We start from the raw sequence: 26,756 nt of genomic DNA on the forward strand, positions 1-26,756 counted from the left end.
ATGTGGTCGCGGCGCAATAAATTCCCATGTATGGGGCTTATATATATATATATATAGAAAATTTTGAAATACTAAAAATGGAAGGTAATATGCTCCCATTGCTAGGATTATAAGCAACTTCACCCTTTGTTAATGTGAACTAAAAAACCACTTAAAAGAAGAACTCTCTGAACAAAAGTGTACAACACTTATTTTTATTAACCAGCTTAAGAAAGTGGATCAGTATTTTTTTCCCGAGATTTTAGCAAAAAATTCTTATGTATTTACGTATCTCATCTCTAAACTTTCATATTTACACAGCGCTCAATTTTTTAATATCACATAAAAAATAGTAGTACTATTGCTACTTGAAACTGAAAGACTCCTTTCATGCAAAACTTTGAAGCAACAAAGCACTATATATGTAAATATGGAAATTTGGGTGTGAGATGTGAATACATGAGAATTGTGTGATAGGCATGTAAATTTCCCTAGATTTTAGTGGGAGAATAAATATTTTCATATCATGCAAGAGCTATGGAAAATATGGTAATAATTGAAATCTATCTAGAATGTCAGATAAAAACTTCATTTTTATTAGATGAAGAAGACAGACTCAGAGCATCCTTGATTCCACTTGAGGTGTGGGAGGCATTTTGCAGGAAAATACAATACATTTATACTAATTAAGGCATTGCTCTCTGTGATGCTGAACATTATTTTACAAATTCCTGGGTATCGGGAATCTGCGCAATTTTTTTATTTTTATTTTATTTTTTTTTAAGATTTACATGCATACCACTCAACTCTTATGTATTTACATATCCAATGCCTGAATTTTAATTTTTACATGTATGCCACCTTACCTAATGCATAAAAAGTTGTATTTCATTTTTTTAGAATCAAAATAGTGATGTTTTTATGTGATATAAAAGATTAGTGTGGTATAAATGTGAAAAAGAAAAGTTCAGGTGTTAGATATGTAAATGCACGAGAATCCGGTAGTATGTATGCAAATGCCCCATTTTTTTGGAAAATTTACATGCATGCCACTCAATTCCTACATATTGAGCACATGAACTTTAGTTTTTACTTATATGGCACCCTGCCTACGCTTGAAAATGTGTATTTTCTTGTTTTTTAAATTAAAATAGTGATATTTTGTTTTTAAAATATGAATATAAAAAGTTAAGTTTTGGTGCTAGATATGTAAATAAATAGCCGAAAATTGAGGATGCAAATGCCACATTTTTCTGTTAAATATATTTTCTCTTCCAATATATTTCTATTAACAACTGTGGTTTGCTTCACCAAATATTTTGAGGTGAGGTTCTATCATTACAATCTCGTCAAAATTGCAAAAAAAGGAGGTTTTCATTTTAAGAAAAGGCATCTATATACATTCTAAGGGTCTGTTTGAAGCGGTGGTCGTGGTATCATGCTGGAGTTTTGTATGTTTTGGTAAACTGTGTTTTGATAGCTTTTTCAAAAAATTGTTGCTAAAATCTGCATTTTTCTATCGATCCTGACTAGGTAACTATAGTAAATTTTTTTCAAAAAAAAAATGAAATAGTTTCTTGAGCATCAAATTATTTTTGAGCTACGATAAGATGAGACATCCTAAATTTTTTTTTTTTTTAAAGAAAATATTTTTTTATTGAGGAAGAGTTGTCATGTCTTTTGAGAGAAATCTCCCCTCAAAATTTTATATTATTAAAATTTTATTTTAAAATAAATATCTTTTAAACTTTTAATTTTTTTATTAAAAAATAATGTCAATTTAAAAGATAAAATCATAAAGTGATTAATAAAACACAATCAATTGATTTCGTGATTAATCTAATTCTTACATCATATTCTTTGAAGCTTAATTTTCTTTTTAATTAACAAAAGATGAAAAAAAATCTTTGCTAATTATTATGAGATTTGGGATGTGGTTTGAGAAAGTGGTGCAGCGGCAGTGCGATACTGCATTACAATTTTGTCTGTTTTTGTGATGCATTTTGACAATTCTTTCAAAAAATTCTAACTGAAATCTGTATTTTTTCACCACTCCTGACTGGGTGCAGTGACACGATATAACCTAAAAAAAAATTATAATAATCACCGCAATTTTTTGAGTATAAGATTATTATTCAGCAGATTTACAGCTATCTGAAAAATTTTTAATGAACTAAGAAAAAAAAATTAATGATCCTAAATCAACTGGAGCTAGCATATGAGACCTTTGCTCAATATGTAGCATGTTAGTTACAAATAAAATGAAAAATCTTAAAAATCTTGTTTAGCTTCATTTTAGATCAATTTGAGCAAGCTTATAATTAAAATTGATTTGACTTGAGAAAAAAATTAGTACTTTTGGGTTTAATTTTAACCAAAATGAAAACAGCTTCATATCAAATTATTAATTTGGAAAATTTTTCTAAAAACCAATTAAAAATACTAAAATATATGAATTATTATATAATATTAATCTCTATTTTTAATTATCTCATATATGAAATAATATATTGAGCAATACATTGAACATTCCAAATGTGCTTATTGATTATTAAAACTAATTGTATATTTCTTTTCATTAAATTAGAGATTTTAATTTTCAATTATTATTATTATTATGATTAAAATTTCTTCAATATTCAATTTTCATTTATTGATTCAATTTTATTTTTTATTTAATCAAATAAATCAAAAAATTAAAATTAAATAAAGGATTCGTAAAAATAAATTAGCATCATACGTGCTTGTTATATACTTTTATTGTATTTGGTCACAATCAAACTATTAAGTAATGGCTAATCAATTCGATCAAATCGAATTAAATTTTGGTTCGTTCGAACCGAAGCTATCAAATTTTAGTTGGTTTAATTTTTAAAATTTCATATTTCAAGTACAATTTTGATTTATTCATAATCAAAATTAGAGTCAACCATGATTTTAATATTTTGTACTCCTGACATGCGTGATGGCTGGTACTTTGATTAGCAATAGTGGTGTAAGTCTTCTGAAGTCCCGGGTTCGAAATTGGTCTCGAAAAGTAAAAAATATTGTGTTTGGAGTCCGGGCATAAATTGTGTACAGACAACAGACATGATGCACGAAGAAATCGGAGGAAAAAATATAGAAAAAAAATAGCCTCCCAAGCATTACGTTCATTGTTCAAATAAAATTTATATCTAGATTCCGAACATAATTTTTTTTTTCATAGAATGTAATGTAATAGCTTGTATTTAAAGAAAAAAAATCATTTTGTACTGCTGAGCAGCTGAGTGCAGAATGACAGAATAATAACTCCCTTGTTTTTTAGCTGAACTAATGTGTAGATCTGATGTAGGTATTGACCAAGACAATCGTGCAGAATAATGGGAAACCTTTTTTTATGCTTCAAGTCTCTGTAGAACTCTCACAGATACGCCCAGCCGGCGCCTGTGTTTCCCCGCTCGGATCTCTTCCTAGGTCGGAGGTTTCTCGGCCGCCAGGCTCGCCGGCGCGAGATCACTCGTAGGAGGTTGCGTGCTTGATGCTGATAAGAGAAGCGATGAAGGGCGCCAAGGAGGTTAGGGTATAGCCGGAAGTAAGGGGGTTCAACTTGAATTGATCGCTATTTCTGTTACATTACGGTGTATAATGTAATTTGGGTCTGCTCTTCGCGTATAATACAAGGTTAATTGCCTGCAGTTTTTTGTTGACCTGAGAGTCGATTTTAAATTTGGTAAGAGATGATATTGCTGCAATCTGCATCAAGATTTCTCCACCAGATTTTGCAGAATCGTCTCATTAGGTGATACGTTTGTATTTTTAGTTTTTTTACCGCTTTATTTTGATATTTTTGTTCTTGAATGCATCATATTGCTTTAATCTGGCTGCAGTTCGGAGAAGAGTGTTGATCTCGACTGTCATTCAGTTGAGTTTGATGATGTTCGTTATCATATTCAGGTGATTTATCTATCTTTTGCGCTTTGCTGCCAATATGTTGCATCTGCTTGTCATCACTCTACCTTTTAGTTCCGTCCCATACAAAACCATTGTAAATTATGTTTACTTTTCATTGATTTGGACGATGCAAATAATTTTTCTAGCAAAACAAGCAGGTCTTGATTAGTATAGTGCTGAGAAAGCCTTTTATTTTCTTTGCAGTTCTCTGTGAAATCCCCTCAGGTGATGCTGTTGTCAATTTCATTACCGACTCCACCACCAGAGACAGTTTTCATGAATGGTCTTCCATTGGGTGCTATAGAGGCAGTAAAGGGAGCATATGGAGAGCTTGTTCAGATTCTGGATCCTCCAAAAGATGGATATAACCTAACCATGAAGCTTAACTTTGCTAAGCTTCCTCAAGATGAAGGTATAAGAGTTTCTTTGCCAAAATCATTTTGATGTTTCAGCTTTGTAAGGATGTATGGGCTTCATCCATGAACTTGTTCATTGAAATGCTTGGTACAATTTTAGCTTCTAAATGCTAATCATGCAATATGAAATTTGACCTTTTTAGGCTAAAACTTGTTAACATTCTTTTTTTTTTTTTAATTTAGTTTTTTAGCTAATGTTTTCTTCACAATTTGGTTGAGCTCTAGCTACTTGGTCTCATTTTAAGTGGCACTGAAATGGAAGTGGGGATGGTTTAAGTATATCTTGTTTGGTTGAATATTCAAGTTACTAGGAGAGCTTGCCACATCGACTGGAGAAGTATAACCTAACGAGTTTTATTATTTGGCTGCTGTTCTTATTTGTTTTGAAGTTACTAATATTTGAGACTGCCGCTTGCTTTACAAATAAAAAAACAGTCCTCATTAAAAATTGCACATTGTTTGACTTGCAAGCTACTGAGCAAATTATTAATGCTTTATTACAAATTGGTCCAAGAGTAATATGATCAATGTATTATAATTATACTAGTGCATTTACTGACATCAAATATATCATTATATTTTTTAAAAAATATCATGTCATATGGTTTAATTTTGTTTGTTTGATTAAATTACTATTATGTCCATATAATATATGTACATATGATATAGTAAAATCATCACTTTGCTATGCTCTTTTGTGTTAAAAAAAGGAACAGTCGCACACGACATTACACTTTTTTGGTAGAGGTAATATTGAGAATAAAACTTTGGATATGTGCCTCAAGAACAAACATTAAAGTAGGACTCTTTTCTGTTTTTTATTGATATTTGTGAAAAGAATAACTTGATAGAACTGGTGTTTTGGTTTTTAGTGGACATTAAATATAGCTATTGAAGAAATTCATGGATGCTGGAAGTGATAAGCCCGTTGAAATCAACTTTTCTTGATAATTAAAGTAAAATGATGCTTAAAGCTGCAGCCATTAATGGAATTCTATTTCTAGAATATTTTTATGATGCCAAACTTGATGAGCAAAATGGTTTCCTTGAAGACTCATGTAATGTGCTGGCCTAAAAATGTTATTTATTTCAAAAAAAAAAAATCATGAAACAAACTTTTTGTGCTAATGTTTTTGCTGCTTTGGCTTATTGGAGATTAAAACTACATTATTCCAAATTTCTATGAAGGATTTTGTGGTGGTTTTTTAGGTTTGAAAACCAAGAGAAGAATTCATTGTTTGAAAATAATATTAGATTTTAATATTGATTTGGTTTATTTTTTGTGTAAACCTTTAGCTTTTTAAATGGTCATTGTCATTCCTAATTTTCAACATTAATAATGTTAGTGCTTAGAATGTTAGTTTTGAGATTTTGTGCTCGATGGAGTGAATTTGTGCTAATCTTTGTTGACATTTTTTTTTGTTTGTTGTTGGAGAATCAACTAAGGCAAAAATTGAAATTTATTCGAGTTGTTCATCTTCATCTTTTTGGGTAGAGAAATATTGATCGGAACAGTTGTTTGTGGTTGATTGAAGAAAGCTTGGTAACATTTTTCATTTTAATCTTTTGGCTTGTGTTATTAATCGCATCTTATATATTGGTTTAACAAGATAATAGTGTTAGCATCACTGATATGTTTTTCATAATATGACATGATGTTATTAGAATGAATTTTTTTTATAATTTAGCGTTTATTCCAATCATTATGATTTTTTTTAATTGCTATTTAGATTAAAAGAATGTAAAAATCATTTGTCACAAAATCACAAAATCAGTGGATGAAACATTTGGAATGTTAACTTAAAGTTCTTCTAAAGGGTACCACAAATTACATCTTAGCAAGCAGGAAGGGTGTCAGCTTAACTGACTCTAAACAAAATTTGGGTTGGGATTGGGTTTGGCTTGTAAAATTTCCTATGATGAGTTAACTATTGATTTTTTTTATTTTATGAAATGCTCATATTAACCTTTTTCTCTATTTTATGAGTTGTGCTGTCTAATTTAGGTGATCTTGTCAATTTTTGTTTGGGTTTGCACTAAATCATCATTCTTTGCCATGTTGGGTGAGGTTTGAGTTTGATCGAATCAAATTGGGTTGAGATATTAACTTGCTTAATAAATGGTTTTGTGCTGACTATATTTGTGCTGCATTTTCTAATATTACCCAAACTAGATCCATCAATCCAAGTTGAGCCGCTATCAAGGACAAATTTTGACACAAAATTTAGATATTGAAGTAAAGGATAAAAAAATTCAAATTGAAGTTTCAAAATATAACTACAGGTCCAAAAATATATTCCAAAATTTGCATATTTGCCAACAAATATATCTTCTCGCTGCAATAATTTATTGATTTTATAGACACCTTAGTTAGTTGATGCAAAGGGACAAATCTTGTGAACCATTACGGAGTAATTACGCCGGGTTGCCCCTCTCCCTCTAGAAGCATTAGTTTACGATGAAGTGTGGTCATTTGTGTGCAATTTATTATTTTTTATTATAGCTTCTCAGAGTTTCCATGACCTCCACAAACCTGCAATTTACAAGCCATCATCAACATTGGATCTTCTCGAGAAGAAATTGTGGCACAAAAATCACAGCCGATTGCAATAATTTTCAGTTTGCTCTAGTTTTGCGCCATTGGATTGCTCTTGTGAAGAAAAATATTTCAATACTAAGATTGTGACTTATCAATGTGAATCTGCTTTTACTCTAGTTTTTATTCTTGAACCTTGCTAAAAATTTTCTACTCAATTTAGCCAGTGGTATTGTGATGCACACATCTACTAGTTTTGTAGCTTTAAAAATTTTGAAACTATTTATTATATTTGCTAATGAACACTGTGGGTGGTTCCATCATGGTATCAATGTTGCTTTCTATCTATCAATTTTCTGACTTTACGCCAACCCAATTGAGTTGATCAGGTTGGCCCCGGGATGATCATCTAATCACTTTATAGTTAGTGGAGGGCACAATCTAGCTCATCCTTTGCTGATAAGAGTAAAAAAATGTTGTAATACATGACCAAATAAGGAGTGAAAAACTCTCCCCAGTACATGTTTTTCAAAATTTGAACTCCATTATAGGAAGTTTTATAACTTCGATTGCAAACTGAAGCCCTAGATGTTGACCCAGTGAGCTATTGATCCTCTAGTTGTTCACCAATTACTGTCATCTACTCCACCTCTTTCTTTAAGAAGAAGGGTGCTTTTGCATGTTCCTAAGTCGTCTAACTTATTGATACAATGTTCTTGAGCTTTGATTACATTTTAATGTGCCCCATATCTCCCCCCTGCCTCTGCCTGTCGTAAAAACATTGGACTTGGTTTTCCAAATTTTCTCAGCCGACGCTTGTTGGTTCCCCCCCCCCCCCACCAAACAACCTCTTTCTTTTAGAAGAAAGTGTGCTTTTCCATGTTCCTAAGTCATCTGACTTTTGTTCTTGAATTTTCTTTTCAGGAGTTCTTGGGTTCATATTGATACAATGTTCTTGAGCTTTGATTACATTTTGAAGCCCCATATGCCCACCTTGCCTCTGCCTGTCCCGAATCTATTTGACTTGGTGTTTCGAATTATCTCAGCTAGGCGTCCTCCCCCTAACCAAACACACACCCCACCCAAAAAAAAAAAAAAAACCCTTTCTTGACCTATACTCATCCCTCATCCAATTACCTCTTCTGTTAGGAGACTTCTGTTAGGAGAGAGATTGTCTCGGTAATCTCCATCACCTGCAGACTTCTGATTATTCAATTCTCTCAATGTAGAGGATGGATTGGCTTGCACGCCATTGTCTTCTACAGACTTTGGATTATTCCGCCTCCTTTGAGGAGAGTAGCTGTCTCAACTACCTTTGGCCCTTGCCAAACCTTGGTTATTTTGCCTCCTTGTTATCTATGCCAAGGATTTTTCAAACAATCTTCGAGATGCTTTTTACTTGAAAAAAAAAAAGAATCTTTGTAAAAACTGCTTTTATAAGAGAGTTTTTATCTTCTTTGTAAAGTCTCTGATTTTCGCAACTCTTTTTCAACAACTACTTTCCGAACTCCATTATGTAAAAGAATGGTAGAATTAATGGAGCTAACGAGTAACAATCTTATGTGAATGCTGAATAAATTACTTGCAATCCTTCCTTCATTAAATGTTTTGTATTCAATGTAGGGTTTGGATGATGAACGTTTATTACTGAAATTTATGATTGCAATTGTGTTGAATTTCTAGGGTGCAGTAAACTTTTAATTTTTAATTTTTCTTTCATATGCCTTGCTAAATTTATCTAATTGATGGATTATTATTTTTAGGTACTTTGTTCACACGTTATCCATTCAAGTAAGCCCTTGAAAAAATCTTTATGCTGCATGTTATATATTAATTATTCTTTTTTGAGACATGCAACATTTAAAAACTTGCCCTTCGCTTTTATCAATGCCAGCAATAAGCATCTTTTTGCCTGCAATTTTATGTGGGTTGGGGAGGCTGTCTTTTTAGGAGTTCAGCCTTTGCATCTATTTGATATTTGTCTCAGTTTCCTTTATCTTATTTTTGCAATCTGACTTACATTACTTTTTTATGTTTATTTAGAGCAAAGAAAGGCTATTTTGCTAAAAGTTGCTTCTGTGAGAGAGGTTGTATTGGGGGCCCCATTAAGAATGGTCTTAAATCATCTTGCATCAAGAACAATCTCGCCTAATATAGGTCAACTTATTGCTCTAGTGCATCGGCCTAAGGAATCTTTTTTCCTCATTCCTCAGGTAGTGATATTTTCTCATGGGCGCATTATTTGTATATTAAGTACCTTGAATCATTTAGTTAAACCCGACATTTACTATTAGGACTTTACATTTATGCGACAAGATATGGTGTTCAAATCTGGTTCTGCTTAATGAGGTGTAGTTCATGTTTTGTTGAAAATTTTTAAGCATGAAGCAACTTCGTATTTGCTCTGTGTTAACATGTTTAGAATATGAGGCATTTGAGAAAGATTTCAAGCATTGAAACTTTAAATTTTAATACCTTTACTCTGAAGAAGAAACATAAAGAAAAGAGCTAGGTGTAATTACTTATTTTCTCTAATGGCAGGCTGAAAAGGTCACCGTTATCTTTCCGATGAGATTCAGGGATTCCGTTGATATTGTTCTGGCAACTTCTTTCTTACAGGTAAATATCCTTAAACTACGAGTTTTGTGATGTTATATTCTATGTTGATATTGCCATTTATTGTGCCAGTAATGGAACGGATCTTAAATACTGCTCTTAGTGCTCTTTAAGTAGCTATAACATTTGCATCAGGATAACTTAATGATACAAAATAATCTTACTGATTCCAGGATTGTTGTTAGTGGTTATTCTTAAAATTAGATGTATTTTAGTATGACTCTTTGGAGGCGCAGGAATTTGTGGAATCAAGGAGAGCTGCGGCCCTTAGTAATGCACCTCTTTGTACTTGGTCTCCAAGTCCTCCTCAAGAGCTCAAAGGAGTTCGTCCGGAAGCAGTATCAGCAAATGCAGGATTTGTCACCTTTGGTATTTTTTGGACACTTGGGAGCCATTTGGGATCACTTTTGGTTTTATTTTTTATTTTATTTGAAATAAAACATGTGCGGTAGCTAAAACATGTTTTATAGTTTTTAAAAATACTCAAAATCATTTTAAGATGTTTAAAAACTAATTTGTTTTTGAAATAAAAGATGGAAAACGTGTGAAAAATGCATTAAGTAAACATGTTTTAAAATAAAAACAAAAATAAAAATTAAAGTGATCCCAAAGAAGCCCTTAACAAATCATTATACATTTACTTTTGTGCTTAAGAAACCTTACTATTGCAGTGATCTACCCCCGTCATGCTGATGTGCGGAAACTTGACAAAACAGCTTGGAGTCTATCAACATTTCACGCCTATGTCAATTATCATGTCAAAGTACAAATACTTTTGCTTTCCCCCTCCTTTCTTCCTTAAAAAAAATCAGTCTTTTATAGTTTTCCTGTTTAATTGAATCTTTTTAATTCTTCTATTTTGTTACTAGGTCAACCATGTCTGTATTAGGCCTTACATTGTTAACTTTTGACAACTAGGTAAACTTGAAATAAAATACATAAAAAGAAGTTTGTTTTCCATATCATCTTTTAAGATGAAGCTGCCTTAACCTGCTCCATCAATCATGACACACCCATTCCTTAGGTGTGTGTTTATTTCAGAAGGTTGATAGCATGAAGCCTTCATTTATCATTTAATGATATTATGATTGTAAAGTGGATGAGTTAGGATGTAGATGAGGAAATTTATTCTTTAGATTTTGTTCTGGAGCTTTTCTCAAAGTTAAAACATTTTTAACACAATGATATATAAAAGCATGTTCGTATGCAGTGCTCGGAAGGCTTCATGCACACCAGGATGCGTCGCCGCGTAGAATCACTTATCCAGGTATGATCATATATTTTTTTAGAATTTATTCAAGAATCACGCATATTTTAATTGCTGTTTTTCTTAATTTTCTTATTTTGACATTTAAAGTCTCTAAATTTTTTATAGCAAACCTATATCTTAGTTTTATATTTCAACTCCTGTCACCCTTTTTTAATAATTAAGATGAGATATGCCACTTGCGGTGGCACTCTAATGTCCACTTTTCACAACATTAGGTAAGTTATGGCGTATTACTTATGGGTGATGTCTTAGTAAGATCCTATCTACTTTGTCACAACCATGTTACGTCATGAACTTTGTGTTTCATCACTTCTTAGAAATGACATAGTATTGGTAAAATTTAAATGTAAATTTACTTACACAACACTCCAATTCTTATGTGTTTGTGTTTACATATTTAACACCTAAATTTTGTTTATAATATATATATCTTATCTATATATATATATCTTATGTGTTTGTTTATAAGATCCTATCTATCTTTGCTGTTTACATATCTTATCTATACATGAAACATATGTATTTCACTTTTTAAAAATTAAAAGTGATGTTTTTTATATTATATGAGATTTTGGGTAGGAGTGTGAAATTGGGCTCAGGTCCAACCCGAAATTGACAACCAAAAAATGACCCGCCTTCAACCCTACAACCTGAACTGACTTGTATAACCCGTTTTAAGATAAGGAATAAAAGCTATTCAAGTATATCTAAGGTTGACGGGTCAACCCAAATACGGCCGATCCCAACTCAAAAAATATTCAGATCATCTCGAAACATATGTAAATACATAGAAATTGGGTTGTGTACGCATAAATACCCCTTTCTTTTATACAAACATGAAAGTTTTGATGTTGGGCATACAAATATTTGGTACTTATGTAAGCTCCTATTTCTTTTATTCATTATTGAAGTCACCTGGTTGTAAACATGTGCTTGCGTGCTTCAGGCATTGGATCGTGCGAAACCAGAAACGGAGAGAACGAAGAAACTGACCCAAGGAAATTCCTTTAATCGTTTGGTTTGTATCAGCAGATTGCTTCAAAAACTTTTTTTTTTTAATGTCATTCATAGGGGCGCGCTGATGCGCTCATTTCTGCAGAGTTTTAATGATGGACGTGGAAACTCAATCTCTTGAAAACATTGAAGCGCCAATTAGGTGATCCGTCTTTTGTAATGTGGATCTTTGAAGTTCGTGCGATTTATTTTTGGCCCAGCCAAGCAAAGGTAGATGTTATACCGATTCTTGAATGTCCTCCTTTCTATTTATCTGTAATTTAGAATTGTTATTGATTATTATTATTTTCTTTTTAGTAGCTGCTGTTAAATAAAACCAGTCTGAACCCTGTAGTCTGATCGCCAGCCAATGTTATTTCATATGTTATAATTTAAAAGAAAATTTTAGCGTTACTTAGAGATAATCAGAAATAATTGTATGAATGCATGCTGTTCTTGATCGGGGCAACACAAAAAAAAGAAAAAAACACGAATTTACAAGATCGTGGTTATTTATTCTGTACTGTGTAGTCTGCATGGACATATACTTGTTATTGAAATGTTACAGTTTTTGAATGATATTTGGCTATACCTTGCATACAATTCTTGTTTATTTTTATTTTTAACACTTAAAATTTGATTCTCATAACATTTTGGAGTCAGATTTTATTATATTTTTGATGTAACATAATATATTTTGGCTATATAAATGTAAATAAGAATGTTTAGGTGTGGAAAGATTCATTGTGCAAGTTTAAATGCCTTTTAATTTTTGCCATATCAGGCAACATAAATATTAGTAAATGAACAATTTTTTCACATTATATCATTAAAAAAGAAATTTAAAAAAATTGACAAGTTTATGACCAGTCATTCATTATGATCTTAAATTATTCAATAGGGTGAAATTTTAATTTCTTCAGGAGGCAGGCCGCCAGAATATCTGAGAGTTACGCCTTCAATTTCATGTTAAGCAATTATCCAAAAAAGGATTTGTAGATCCATACATTGCACCAATTGATTAAAAAATGTAAAAACTATCTCTAAATTTACTTGCACAACGCTCGATTAATTGAGTGGTAAAATCTAATTTATTCTTAAAACCGAAACAACGATTTTATTTCAAAATCATACTTCTTTCGTTGTTATTGGAAAATAAAACCAAATAATGTATACTATTTTGTTCATCATGTGAATTTTTGAAATATATGGTGGATATAATAAATAAGAAAAAATCCTGCAAAAAGGTAAAACACATTTTGAGTACATTTATTAGATCTGGAAACATTTCTAAAAATTTAAGCTTAATAAGTTGGACGCATGCAACGCTACTTCAATTATGAAAACATAACAAATGAATACAAAATGAATTATTTCCAAATCAATTAATTTTAAGAGTTTACAGAACTTTGATATTACTGAACAAAAGCTGACAAAAAAAATCTAACTCTAATAGCTACTGCGACAATAACAATTAAAAGCCAATATTCATAATCCTTCAAATCAATTAATATCCTGATTTTTATAAAATCGCCGAGGAACATCCTGAAGAAAATACAATACCGGGCTACCTCACTCTCAATAACAACACATTGGAGTACTGAATCTGGATCATCAAACATTGTCCATGAACTGTAATCAATTATACTTATTAAAAAAGAAAAATCGAAAAGAGAATTTGTATCATTACGATCCAATTAAAAAAAATGACATCCACAGATGTTGGATTAAATATTCTTTAATTATTCAAATAAATACGTACTGAAACTAAATTAGAATAATTTCATTTTATTGAACTTCAGAAAAAGTAATGCTCAACTCGATTCCCAGTTCATTTTACATAATAATACAATAATTTATGATTGAGTTTAATCATCTAACAAAAATGACAATTTCATGCATGCAATTTGGGCATTACTCAAATAAAAATCAACCTCAACTAGCACATGAAACCGATTAATTATTTTAATCTGGATTCAGTTTGACGCATTGCAACAAAAGTTTGAAATCTGGTTATTCACTGTTCAGTGAACAGCACGTCCTGCACAATGCTATGGTATTATACGCATATTCACTCAATGAGTTCTATATTTACGAATAAATTTGATCTTACAATCTTCATTAAATATATATAGATACATACATCCAAAGTGACATGCTAGGAAATTAATGTTCGACACAAGTAAAAGTTTACATTCACACCACAATCATTTTGCATTTACATACCTAACACCTAAAATTTGATATAAATGCCGTAAATTATGCATGAAAATATGCTTTTAAAAGAATGAATGATGTTAAATTTGAAAATTTAGGTATTAGGCATGTAAAAAAGTATAAATCACATTGTATATTGTAAATGGCTCTCTCTAATGAAGTTAAGAAAAGTTTTGGCTTAAATTAACGAGGATTTTCATACTTACTGGTCTCTAATGAAGTTAGTCATTTGACCTCAAACGATTGAAATTGTAACCAAACAGAAATAAAACAAATTAAAAAAACTAGAACAAATAAACCCTAAATTTGCATCCCCTATGAAAGCTAGAAAATGTAGGTGGGGAACAGGACTCAGAATATGGGTGGTGATATATCAGGATGGTCGGCAAGGCATATTAGCCATTACGACGAACGAGACCTGTAATCCTATAAATCATCATAGCCCTGCTCCCTCAACCAAACACAAGACATAAGCAGGAAATGTTTTGGAAGATATATGAATATAAAGAGTACGATTTAGTGAGAGCATAGTAATCTTGTTTATTTGAAGATTGCAACAATATCAGTATGCTAAGAGATTCATCTAATTCAACGTAAAATTGAATTGAAATGATATGTTTCCTACTAGAAATAAGAATTGGAAATAATATAAAACAGAAAAAATTCCATTGTCTGATTAGAAAAATAAACTAATGGGAGGTCATCAGATAGGAGCGAAAGACAAGAATTTACTCAGCAATCTCATAAGATTATCATTTGAACTATGCACAAATCATCACATGACCATTCCCCATTGGCTTTCTTCCTAAAATTTTATGCTTGGTTAGGAAACAAAATAATTAAAATTTGCATCAAAGACATAATAAAACACAGATGTGTCTCAGAAGGAAGGCAGTAGTATAGCTGTAATCACTATAACTCAGATCAACTAAATGAAGTTAAGTCCTCATCATTGGCACTATCAAGGCTTAAAACAAAACAAAACAAAACAAAAAAAACAGTTGAACTCCTAGAGCTTCAATAATGTTTAAATCAAGAAAGCAGAAAAAATTTAAAAATTTCATGAAGCCTCATAGAGAAGATTAGACTTCTTCCACAAAAATTTTCAGACATATGCTTGTCATTAATGAACTTAATCATTGGCTTCAGATCAAGGAAATTGGAACCAAAGAATTTCAAAACCTGAAAACTAAAAAAGATAACTGCAAAAGCAAAAACAGAATTCCCCTTTTTTTTTTATCAAAGAAAAAAGGGAAAGCAGGAAGCAAAACAATCAGGAAACAAAAGAGATAAATGTAATATAATAATGTTCCTAATCAATCAGTAGCAAACATTCTTTTATGCGGCATTTTGAAAAAATGATGGTTGTATGCAATGCTTAAATTATTTTTATGTACGTTTTCATAACAAATTAAAATTAACTAAACATCCAATAGGAGTTCCAGTCCAACATCAATCATCTCACTTGCACTTGCACTCGTTAGAAAACTGATAAGGATATGAACTGAACATAAAAATGGAGCCTTTCAGATGAAAAAGAAACCAAATTTAGCAAACAAACAAACAAAAAAACCCATAATTGAAGCATTGATGCACTATTCAACAAAAGGAAATTTTTAACAAAGAAAATAAAAATAGCAAGTTACACAAATACCCAAGTTCAGTACTATGCAGAAAAATAAGTAGTAGATTCAGATTCACTAATTGAAACATCCTCTTCGTAAAGCTTATAGCCGCAAAACAAATTGCTATAAGCTGTCCTTGCATTCAACTAATTATTTTGACCTCTGACGCATCTTTCGGCGCTTCCTCTTAAGCCTCCTCATTCGCTTCTTCTTCCACTGAATGATGATAATTGTAAAATATGTAATTAATAATACAGAAAAGAAAGTAAAATTTGTAGAAAAATACAAAGTGAAAATAACAAGAAAATTACATAAGACAAAAAAACTTCAATTGAAATCATTAATCCCGTAAAAAAGTTACGGTAGACATAAAAAAAAAAACTGCTAAAAGATTTATGGAAATAGAAACTAGAAATTGAGTAACAGAAACCCTGCCCAGCAATAAATGAAAGGAAGATCAATGATTAAAAAAACAAAATTTCACGCTGCTACCCAAAATGATAATAGTTGGACAGAACGATAGATTTACATAAAATCAAAAAATCGACAGATGCAGTCCTCCGAAAGGGACAGGACAAACAAACAATTATATTTTCTACAGAAATGGAAGCTAAGAAGAGTCGGAAAAGATCAGTAAAGCGCAACCTAATCCAAGTGAAAACATGGACGAGAAACAAATAGATCTGAAATCTGAGAATAATTCACGCGATGCCTTACCTTCGCCCTCATCTTCTCCCTATCAAATCGGAGTCCTCGCCGACCGCTTCCTCTCGCTATTCGACAGCGGCAGCTAGGTCCTGATCTCGAATTTATACACGGTCGCGGCGCAAGAAAACCCTAATTCCATTACAAAGGGCATTTTAGCCATTGCGTTTACTAGATTTTTTTACTGCGTACGTAAAATTCTCTAAACATAAATGAGTTTATAGATTTTAATAAAAAATACGATATAATTGAATATATTTTTTAAAAATTATATGATGAAGTTCACTTAATAATAAGAAAATAATAATTTGAATCCTATTTGATACTTTCATCACTCATATACCTCATAGCTACCATTAAATGATTAATTTATTGAGTTTTTTAAAAGCTCTGGGTAAAAAAACTACGTTTGTACATTGAAATTTTCGCTAAACTTTTTTCTTGAACCAAACCGTCCAGTTGAAATTACAGAATCAAGCACACCTATTGATGTGTCTGAGTCATGCTCAATTATCGAAGTGGTTGAATCAAGCTCACATATCGATTTAATTGATTCTCATTTTTCTCAATAAAATCGCTTAGCTTATCTATGTTAGGGCGATTATCAAGAAAAATAATCATGAATGATAAAATTGTTTGTCAATTCCTTGTTAAAGACATCGCCTGACACTAGGAAATAGGGGCATCTGTGAATTTCCTCATTAAAAACGCACATGAAACTTAGATTCTAACCTTTCACCCAGGTATTATAGACACTCATCATACCAACAATATCCGACATCAACATTACAATTTTTCTATTAAGATGCCATAGAAAGGCATGGTGCACTGTATAGTGTACAAAAGCTGATTATTTTATAACATTTCTCTCTAGTGCAACCCTCTGGCTTCCCCGGGATCTAAAATCAATATATTTCTTAAGGCTCATTTAGATAGATATGATCTAACTCTCTCTCTCTCTAGCACTCTCACTACGATATAAGGTCTTTTGTAGGGTTGTATGTACTCAAGAACTATACAATACACTACATTCTAAAAGGATTCAACATATTGAAAGGTGTGGTGTGCATGGATTTCATGCACAAACTCTATTACAAAAGGCCCTCATCATTCAAGGAATGTTTTCATAGAACCAAGGACCGCACTAGAGAGTTCTTGACTTTCAAATCAATGAGTCGAGAGAATTAATGAGGAAAGAAATTTAAGATATGAGAGAGGCCCCCCGAACCAATTCTCATACTATAACATACATCATATCATTTAGATCAATAATGCGCCACCATGCCTACTGTGGTTAAGAGTTGTCATATCGATAGGAGGCACATCGCAACATGAATTGCCAACACAAGAGGAACCAAGATATGAACAATCAAGGTAAGAGTAGTATGCCCAAGACCAGTCTAGGGCTAGAGTAAGAGGGGCTCTTGACCTGATTTTTGAACAATAAAGACTACGCATTAATGATTTCAATCATTATAAAGAGGAAAGATTCGTCTCCAACTTGATCGGGAAAAGAAAGGAAAAGATGAAGGATTCTCTCAATTATTAACAAGAAGTCAAGAGAGGGATAAAAAGGCAAGGATTAGAAGGCAACCCCTTCTCAAGAGAGATATATGAAGCTGAAGCACTTAGAAAGTTTAAGATTCAAGCTTTGGAATTCTACAAGGGAAAATCTAACCCACCGATCACATGGCTTCCTTCAAAGCTGTTGTATGTCTACTAGGAATAAATTATGCATTGAAAATTTGTTTGTTCTCCGTGACATTGAAAGAACCAACCCTGTGTTTGTTCAACCACCTACCAATATGAGTCATTATCGTCTTCCACGTATTCAAGCAAATGTTCATGGTTTAATTCATCTGTGCGCAAAAACCTCTAAAAAACTCGCAGACACTTATGAAAATACATCAGAAACCAACAGAAAGTTTGAGGAGCTTCATCATTCATTTTCAAGGAGAAATGCAAGGCGTCCAAGACTTCATCACTCATAAGAGAGATTTTCCTTACAAAACCCTTAGACCTAAACCTACAGTTGGAATCTGAATTCCCCAAGCTTTGGTGTTCCCAACCCCCCTTGGAAGGATTAGAATAATTGAATTTTGTAGAATGGAGATAAACTTTGTAGCTAGTCCATTCTATGATCATTGAGAGTTTTCCTTCGAGAAATTATAGGGCAAAGTTCTTCACACCTTTCACCAAAGACGGAGGCGGATATGCCGCGTATTTATATTACCTATGCTAGGGCACTAGGACGCGCATGACGAACTATTGAGCGCTAGCATTCACATTGCTTTATCTGTCTTGTCATAGGAAATGCTTGTGCATTTTTGCTTGTTGTGTGAAACATGTCGGTCCAATCGGTCACCTCTACTCGTCGACCGACCGACCACCTCAGCTCGCTCGATCAACCACTTAGGTCTGATTGACCGCTCTAGCCCGGTCCACCGACCTTCGACCAACGACTTTGGCCCAGTCGATCAACCATTTAAATCCAACCAACCGCCCGACCCAATCGACCAATAACTTAGGTTTGACCGGTCGGCCTAGCTTAGCGGACCCCATTGACCATAACACTCGGTTGACCGTCTCTGGTCAACCCAAGGGGGTAAGTAACCAACGTCACCTGCATGAATGTTTTTGTTGTGCATTCACATCATTTGTATGACAGTGCATGACTTGGTTTACATTCACATATGTGCACATGAATAAATCCTTTTGATGTGTATTATAATAGACACATTTGCATGATTTTTTGCTTTCGGTGTGTACTTATATTATGTGTCTCTTTGAGCGTTGGTATCCGCAATATCTCCCCCACATGTGTCTCACATGTGTTTAGGGCTCGATACTCGCATCCCTTTGGAGTTTAGCGACCAGCTATACTAGTCCGTGGTGTTTGGATTTCCCTCGAGGATGACACACATTTCACCTCTTGTGCCATTATTTGGCTGCCACAAGCTTTGCATGTTGTATACTGAATCAGGGTTATACCTTAAAGCCTCCAAACCCATTGAGCGTGTGACGTCTCTTCATGTTGCTTAATGATATTTCTTCGTGCTTCCTCATGCCCTACTGGAGTAATCACAGTGTTGAACTATGTGTGATGCGCATGCTTTAATAACAAGCCAAACTCAGCAGGCGAGTGACCCTGTGTTAGTTGCGATGCTTTAACAAGCGTTGTTCGCCGGGTAGATCCTGGGGAACAATGCGAGTCAAAGCATCGAGATCGACACAAATATGATTATGCTAAGGATCAAAGAGATCTAAATTGTGTCATGTTGCATGTTACGGGTCTACATTTAATAACCTTATTTTAAAATAAAAAATTTAAATTACTTTTCTACTTAAGATATATATCCTTATTTTAAAACTATGCAAAAAACAAGCTAGATCACATGTAAGACCAACTATTTTCTAAAAAAAATTATCTTATGTGACATTCTTTAGATCCCTTTGATTTTCCAGGATGAAGCCGATAAGACGATCCTGTTAAAGTCATGCGATACCCGAAGATTTGACCCTAGATGAAATAGATAAGGTGGCATAAAAATAAAATTTAAGTTTGAATGTTTGATAGGTAAATCTATAAAAATTAAGTAATATGTATATAAATCTTTCATAAAAAAATCTCTAAAATTTATTCTAAGTACCATGTATAATCTCTATAGCAAGTATTAACTTCTAAAATAAACTGCTTGAAAAAAATTTAAAAACCTTATTATATAAAGAAACACATTTGAGAAGCTATTTGTTTCATCATTTATGATAGCACTCATACTTATTTGTTTTTTAACAAGCTCTTAAAAAAGTGAATAAAGTACTTAGTTAATGGTAGATCGGAGACATATGAGTGATGAAAGTATCGAATCAAAATTTAATTTATTATATTCTTATTAATAAATGTACTTCATCATATAATTTAAATAAAATATAATGAATTATATCAATTTTCTTATTAAATTTATAAATTGAGGGTCTGTTTGGGGCAATCTATTTGAGAAAATTGTGTTTTGGCAGCTTATGAGTTTTAAAAACGCTGAAATCAACGTTTTCACTCCAAATTTATCTAGGCACGGTAGCTGGTTTTTGGCAATGGTCTGACTTTTCAAAAAAATAGAAATTTATAATAGTCACCGCATCTAGCTTATCATAATATTATTTTTAATCAGCTTATAACAAATTATTCAATAAATTTGCAACGGTCAAGTTATAAGTATTTAGCGGATTTTACATACGAGCACACAATTATTATGTAATTACATATATCACACCTAAACTTTCATATTTACGGGCATTACTAAAACACCTTCTGATCGAATTAGGGTTTTCTTGCGCCGCGTTCTTGTATAAATTTGCAGAACAGGACCTAGCTGCCGCTGTCGAAGATTTAGGGCTGGCGAGGATTACGATTTGACGGGGATAAGATGAGGGCAAAGGTGAGACTTCACTTTAATTTATTTCTCAGGTTTCAGATCTATTTCTTTCTCGTCCATGATTTCACTTGTATTAGGTTTCGCACTGCATCTGTCGATTTTAGATTTTATGTAATCTATTGTTCTGTTCAGCTATTTCGTTTTGGGCAGCAGTGTGAAATGTTCTTTTTTCGTTTTTGTTAAATCATTGTTGTAAATTTTCCTTTTTTATTGGACTTTTAGGTAAGGTTTTTGTAACTCAATTTCTAGTTTCTTTTTCCATGAATCTTATAGCAGTTTTTTTTCTTATTATTCTTTTTAATGTCTGCTGCATGTTCTGAAAATCGTCAAAGCTTTCTTGGTGAGAAATAAACTATTGATGTTACGTTTGTTGGGCTGTAATGCGATTATTGGTGGTTTGTTTAAATGGCGACTTAGGTTGATTGCATCTCTTTTATAAACCTAATATTATTTTTTTTTCTTAGTGGATTGCATATCAGAGAGTTTGATAATTCAGTTCATGTCAGGGACGAAGAATCAGGGGTTGAGAGTGATTAATGCTTACCATCAATAATTACATTAAATGGGATGAGAGTGATTGATGCTTACCATCAATAATTACATTAATGTTATTTCAATCAATGTTGTTTCCTTTCAATAAATTAGTGCTAGAATTATGCTATTGTAATTTTTCTTTCCATAAGAATGAGTTATTGCGTATTCCATCCAAAGGTTGTTCGGCTATTTACTAGCTTGAGGTCGATAATGAAGGTCATCCGATAAGTATTATTTTTAACGTTGTGTTGATTGAGAGTGATGTTTTTTCTTGAATTAAGCCAACTAAGGAGACCGAGGATTCCTCGAAGTATCCTACAATATTACCAACATAGGTAGAGCACACAATGACGTTTCTTGTTCTCTACCCATTCACAAACCCGCTACAAGGTCACAATCTGGAACGTAACAACTTGGTATCAGAGCAAGGAATGTCCAACCACCGTCTCGAGCATGTGGAGAATGAGCTTGGCTCATTGGCTACGAGCCAAAAGGAACTACAACAAGCTATGAAAGCTAGTGAAGAACGTCTCTTGAAACAGATGAAGAGCATGTTTGCTCGTTTTTCTACGCGTGTTGTAGGACATGAGGATGATGCCGAGTCTTCTCGCGGGCCCCGTCGTAGCCTTTTGGGAGGAGGCTCTTTCGCACTCAAAATCATTAAGTTGGACTTTCCATGCTATAATGACATGGATGATCCAGCCGGGTGGATTTGTCAAGTGGAGCAATTTTTCGAGTTTCAAGGCATGAAAGAGGCGAAAAAACTCCCCATGGCCGGTTATCATTTGGATGACAATGTCCAATTGTGGTATCAACGTTTCAAAAATTAGCGAGAAGGCATCAATTGGGAAGTTTTCAAGCACGAGTTGCATTTACGATATGCGCCTTCAAGATGCCAAAATTTCTTTGGGGATCTCACCAAGCTTAAACAAACAGGAAGCATCTGCGATTACCAAATAGATTTTGATCATTTGTTACATCGAGTTGGCCATTTGTCTGAAGAACAACAAGTCGGGTGCTTTGTGAGCGGGTTAAAGGATGCAATACGAGTTGATGTGCAAGCATGTAATCCAATTTCATTGTCCGCCGTTATCAGCCTGACACGATTTTATGAGTTTCATATGTATGATCAACAGAAGGGAGGGTACGTGGAACCTCCGAAGGCTTCATCCACCATGGGACATCCACCCTTACCCTCAACATCTCTTACTCGACCTCGTAACCCCATCATTAAGTGGTTGAGTCCGATTGAGTTGCAAGAGAGGAGGATGTGCGGATTATGCTTCAATTGTGACGAAAAATTTTTCCCGGGCCATCGTTGCAAGAAGTTATTCTTAATAGAAGGAATTTTTCCTTCTATTGATAAGCCGTTGGAGGAGACTACCGAAGAGGAAGCGGAAGAAGAGATTCCCGAATTTAGTTTTCATGCTATTTCAGGAAATACAACACCTCAGACCATGCATTTTCTTGGAAAAAATGGAAATTTTGGGGTTATAATATTGGTGGATACCGATAACACATAACTTTTTGAATTCAAAGTTAGCTACCAAAATGAAAATTTATCCTACAAAGAAAGGAGGATTCTCGTTTCAAGTGGCAGATGGAAATAAGATGAAAAGTGAAGGATTGTGTGAAAGGTTCCCTATTTTAGCGCAAAAGGTTCAATTTTATGTAGATTTTTACCTTTTACCAGTGGAAGGATATGATGTTTTCGGAACTCAATGACTTAAAAGATTGAGTCCAATTATTTGGGAATTCAATGATCTATGGATGCGATTTTAGTGGGAGGGGAAAACAATAGAGTTACGTGTGACCAGATGGCCTAGCAATAAAATCATGGCTGATCGTGATCCAGAGGAGCAGTTGTGAAAGGAAAATTACAATAGCATAATTCTAACACTAATTTATTGAAAGGAAACAACAGTGATTGAAATAACATTAATGTAATTATTGATAGTAAACATCAATCACTCTCATCTCATTTAATGTAATTATTGATGGTAAGCATCAATCACTCCCATTTCATTTAATGTAATTATTGATAGTAAGCATTAATCACTCCCATCAAGTTGTTATGTGCCAGAGTTTGCGACCTTGTAGCGGTTTTGTGAATGAGTAGAGAACAATGATCGTCCTTGCGTTCTCTACCTATGTTGGTAATATTGTAGGATACTTCGAGTGATCCTCGACCTCCTTGGTTTAATTTGAGAAAAACCACAACTCCCAATCAACATAATGTTGAAAATAATACTTAATACTTATCATGATCTTCATTATTGGTCTCAAGCTAATAAATGGCCGAACAACCTTTGGATGGAATAGGCAATAACCCATTTTTATGGAAAGGAAAATTACAATAGCATTATTCTAGCACTAATTTATTGAAAAGAAACAATATTGATTGAAATAACATTAATGTAATTATTGATGGTAAGCATCAATTACTCACATCTCATTTAATGTAATTATTGATGATAAACATTAATCACTCCCATCCTCTGATTCTTGGTCCCTGACACATTAGAAGAACGTAAATTTAATTATCTACAGAATGATGATGAGAATTGTATTTTTATTTCTAGTTGTAGAATATAATACAACATTCACTGCTTGAATGGGTAGAGAACAATGATCGTCCTTGCGTTCTCTACCTATGTTGGTAATATTGTAGGATACTTCGAGTGATCCTCAGCCTCCTTAGTTGGTTTAATTCGAGAAAAAACACAACTCCCAATTAACATAATGTTGAAAATAATACTTATCAGATGATCTTCATTATTGGTCTCAAGCTAATAAATGGCCGAACAACCTTTGGATGGAATAGGCACAATAACCTTTTTATGGAAAGGAAAATTACAATAGCATAATTCTAGCACTAATTTATTGAAAAGAAACAATATTGATTGAAAGAACATTAATGTAATTATTGATGGTAAGCATCATTTACTCCCATCTCATTTAATGTAATTATTGATGATAAGCATTAATCACTCTCATCCCCTGATTCTTGGTCCCTGACACATTAGAAGAACGTAAATATAATTATCTACAGAATGATGATGAGAATTGTATTTTTATTTCTAGTTGTAGAATATAATACACCATTCACTGCTTGAATATGGTCAAATCAGACCTAGAATTAAATGAAATATTGCATTTAATCTTAGTAGAAATGCAAGAAATGGGGTAATTATGATATTATGTAACTTTGTTTTAAATTATTGGAAATTGTCTGATGATTAAGGATCATTGTTTGAATCCCATATAATCACAAATGATCTTGAGATGTTTTGCTAATGACCTAATTTAGCTGGTGGAAAATATCATTGAGTTTTTACTAGTTTGGAGAGGGATAATGTTAAAATTCGAACTCTGCATAGTTCATGGGGCTTTTACTTCAATTTATGCTCCTATATAAAAATAATATTTTTGGAAGCCTGGAGGTGAAATAGATGCCCTAAAGTTGAACATAAAAGAAGTCAATAACCAAGTCAAAAATCTACAATGGATGTGGTAAGACTGGAAATAAGTATAGCGATAAATAGTCATGTAACTGGTGGTGATGAAAGTGCTATCTATTGATGAAAAGATAGTGAAAGTAAACATCAATTAGTGCAGCTCATTTTTGTATATAAGTAATGATTTTACAAGGTTTGTAATTTGAAATATTTTGGAATGCTTTTCAAAACTATTCTTTGCTATTAATAAGTTATCCAGCCCTTTAATTTTAGCAGCTTATTTTGTTTGAACACCATTGGTTGTGTTCAGTGCCTCAATCAATGGTAGTCATATTGCCTCGAGATCATCTGATTCTCAATAACCTTTGGTCTAAAATTTTTGGTACGGGGATTAATGATTTTAATTATTGTTAACCTTCTTAAATTGAAGTTTTTTTTTTCTATTATGTAATTTTTAAAATTTTTATTTTGTAGTTTTCTACAAATTTTACTTGCTTTTCTGTATTATTAATTACATATATTCCACTTATCATCATTCAGTGGAAGAAGAAGAGAATGAGGAGGCTTAAAAGGAAGCGCCGAAAGATGCGCCAGCGGTCTAAATAATTGGTTGAATGCACGGAAAGCGTATATCAATTTGTTTTGTTGGTATAAGCTTTTCGAAGAGGTTGTTTTGAGTAGTGAATCCTGAGTGTCTGCATTAAGAAATATTTGAACTTAGATATTTGTTTAAGTTGCTATTTTGATTGTGTTAAAAAATCTCTGTTGTTGAATAGCTTGCATCAATGCTTCAATTATGTTTTTTATTTTTTATTTTTTTGTTTGTTTGCTAAACTTGATTTGCTTTACATCTGAAATGTTCCATTTTTATGTTTAGTTTATATCAGTATTAGTTTTCTAATCAGTGCAAGTGTAGCGAACTAATTGAAGTTGGACTGGACCTTCTATTGGATGTTTAGTTAATTTTAATTTGTTATGAAAACACACATACAATATAATGAAATCATGCATATAATCATTATTTTTCTCAAAATGCTGCACAGAAGAATGTTTGCTTCTGATTGATTAGGAACTTTATTATATTGCATTTATCCTCTTTTGTGTCCTGATTGTTTTGCTTTCTGTTATCCCTTTTCTATTTGATTCAAAAAAAGAGTGGAAATTTTGTTTTGCTTTTTGCAGTCATTTTTTTCGGTTTTCATGTTTTAAAATCTCTGGTTCCAATTTCCATGATCTGAAGCCAATGATAAATTTCGTTAATAGATAGCTGCCTAAGATTCTTAAAACAATCTATTTTTTTAAATCTCTCATCACAATAGATATCTGCCTAAGATTATTAAAGAGAAATTTAAGAACTTAGAAGCATGCAAGTTTTGAATCCCGATTCTTTGTGAATCACACCCCAAAGAAGAGAGAGAGAGGGAGAGGTAATAAACTGTAAATCATATTAATCGTGTTTACCTTTCTCTTCCTTTTTTGTTAATTTGGCTCTTTCTTGTTCAATAAATAATCTTTCTATATATAGGAGAGTACAATATGGTGATATTATAGTTTTGCCCATGCTTTAATAGAAGTTGTAAAGGGTATTTTTAGTATTTTATATGTATGAGTTTATCGTTCGGTTGTTCTCTAGTTCGATCGTTTGAGCTTGTTTTGCTTTGGTTCGATAGAGCCGGTTCGGCCAGCTAGGCTTAATTGGTGTTGTCAGTCAACTGGGCTTGATTGGCCTCAGGCCAACAAGAGTGGTTCAGTCGTCATAGTTTGTCTGGCTACCAACTCTTGATAATATATAAGGGAGCTTTTGGTCATCCCCGACATGATTGAAGATTTTGAGAGTCTAGGTCCTCCTTGGAGTCGATTTCTTCATGTTAGTTGGTTTGGATGTTTTTTTGTCTCATTTATGATCGAATCTCAAATATAATCATTCAATCGTCTTTTGTAACTCGGTTGGCTTTGGCCTTGCTGCTTTTGTTTGGGCTACTGCATTTGATCGGATAAGTGTCTCATGATCTTTTATTAGTGACTCATCTTTCATTGTAAT

General features: G+C 32.9%; 1 protein-coding gene and 2 long non-coding RNA genes across 5 annotated transcripts; 2 read left to right on the forward strand and 1 right to left on the reverse strand.

The window, feature by feature from the left end:
- The first annotated feature begins 3,292 nt into the window (after nucleotides 1–3,292).
- LOC110039342 (actin-related protein 2/3 complex subunit 2A) lies at nucleotides 3,293–12,318 on the forward strand. 3 transcript variants are annotated; one of them, XR_002295509.1, is made up of 12 exons: nucleotides 3,293–3,553; nucleotides 3,658–3,760; nucleotides 3,849–3,915; nucleotides 4,117–4,324; nucleotides 8,908–9,077; nucleotides 9,406–9,483; nucleotides 9,717–9,849; nucleotides 10,152–10,243; nucleotides 10,691–10,747; nucleotides 11,697–11,768; nucleotides 11,850–11,974; nucleotides 12,062–12,318. XR_002295509.1 is itself a non-coding variant. In XM_020744375.1 (11 exons), exons 2-11 carry the CDS (start codon nucleotides 3,699–3,701, stop codon nucleotides 11,883–11,885), a joined length of 975 nt encoding a protein of 324 aa, XP_020600034.1. In that variant the 5' UTR covers nucleotides 3,293–3,553; nucleotides 3,658–3,698; the 3' UTR covers nucleotides 11,886–12,316. The 3 variants fall into 3 exon arrangements, 1 of the variants encoding a protein (XP_020600034.1); XR_002295510.1 differs by having other exon boundaries at nucleotides 12,065–12,318; XM_020744375.1 differs by having other exon boundaries at nucleotides 11,850–12,316.
- Nucleotides 12,319–15,522: 3,204 nt separating this feature from the next.
- Nucleotides 15,523–16,422, reverse strand: LOC110039319. Its single transcript, XR_002295503.1, has 2 exons — nucleotides 16,303–16,422; nucleotides 15,523–15,801 (listed from the first exon to the last, which is right to left on the reverse strand). It is a non-coding gene; the product is annotated as an uncharacterized LOC110039319 (long non-coding RNA).
- A 4,145-nt stretch (nucleotides 16,423–20,567) lies between these two features.
- Nucleotides 20,568–25,524, forward strand: LOC110038465. Its single transcript, XR_002295429.1, has 2 exons — nucleotides 20,568–20,726; nucleotides 25,256–25,524. It is a non-coding gene; the product is annotated as an uncharacterized LOC110038465 (long non-coding RNA).
- The last annotated feature ends 1,232 nt before the right edge of the window (nucleotides 25,525–26,756 follow it).

This window comes from Phalaenopsis equestris, unplaced genomic scaffold (assembly GCF_001263595.1).
Source record: "Phalaenopsis equestris unplaced genomic scaffold, ASM126359v1 Scaffold000002, whole genome shotgun sequence".
NCBI classification, from domain to species: Eukaryota; Viridiplantae; Streptophyta; class Magnoliopsida; order Asparagales; family Orchidaceae; genus Phalaenopsis; species Phalaenopsis equestris.

Bases quoted from the DNA above. Each gene is read 5' to 3' on its own strand.
- LOC110039342 (XM_020744375.1), top strand. From the start codon at position 3,699: ATGATATTGCTGCAATCTGCATCAAGATTTCTCCACCAGATTTTGCAG. The intron at 9,484-9,716 runs GTAAATATCCTT...TTGGAGGCGCAG, and splicing joins TGGCAACTTCTTTCTTACAG to GAATTTGTGGAATCAAGGAG. The intron at 11,769-11,849 runs GTTTGTATCAGC...TCATTTCTGCAG, and splicing joins GAAATTCCTTTAATCGTTTG to AGTTTTAATGATGGACGTGG.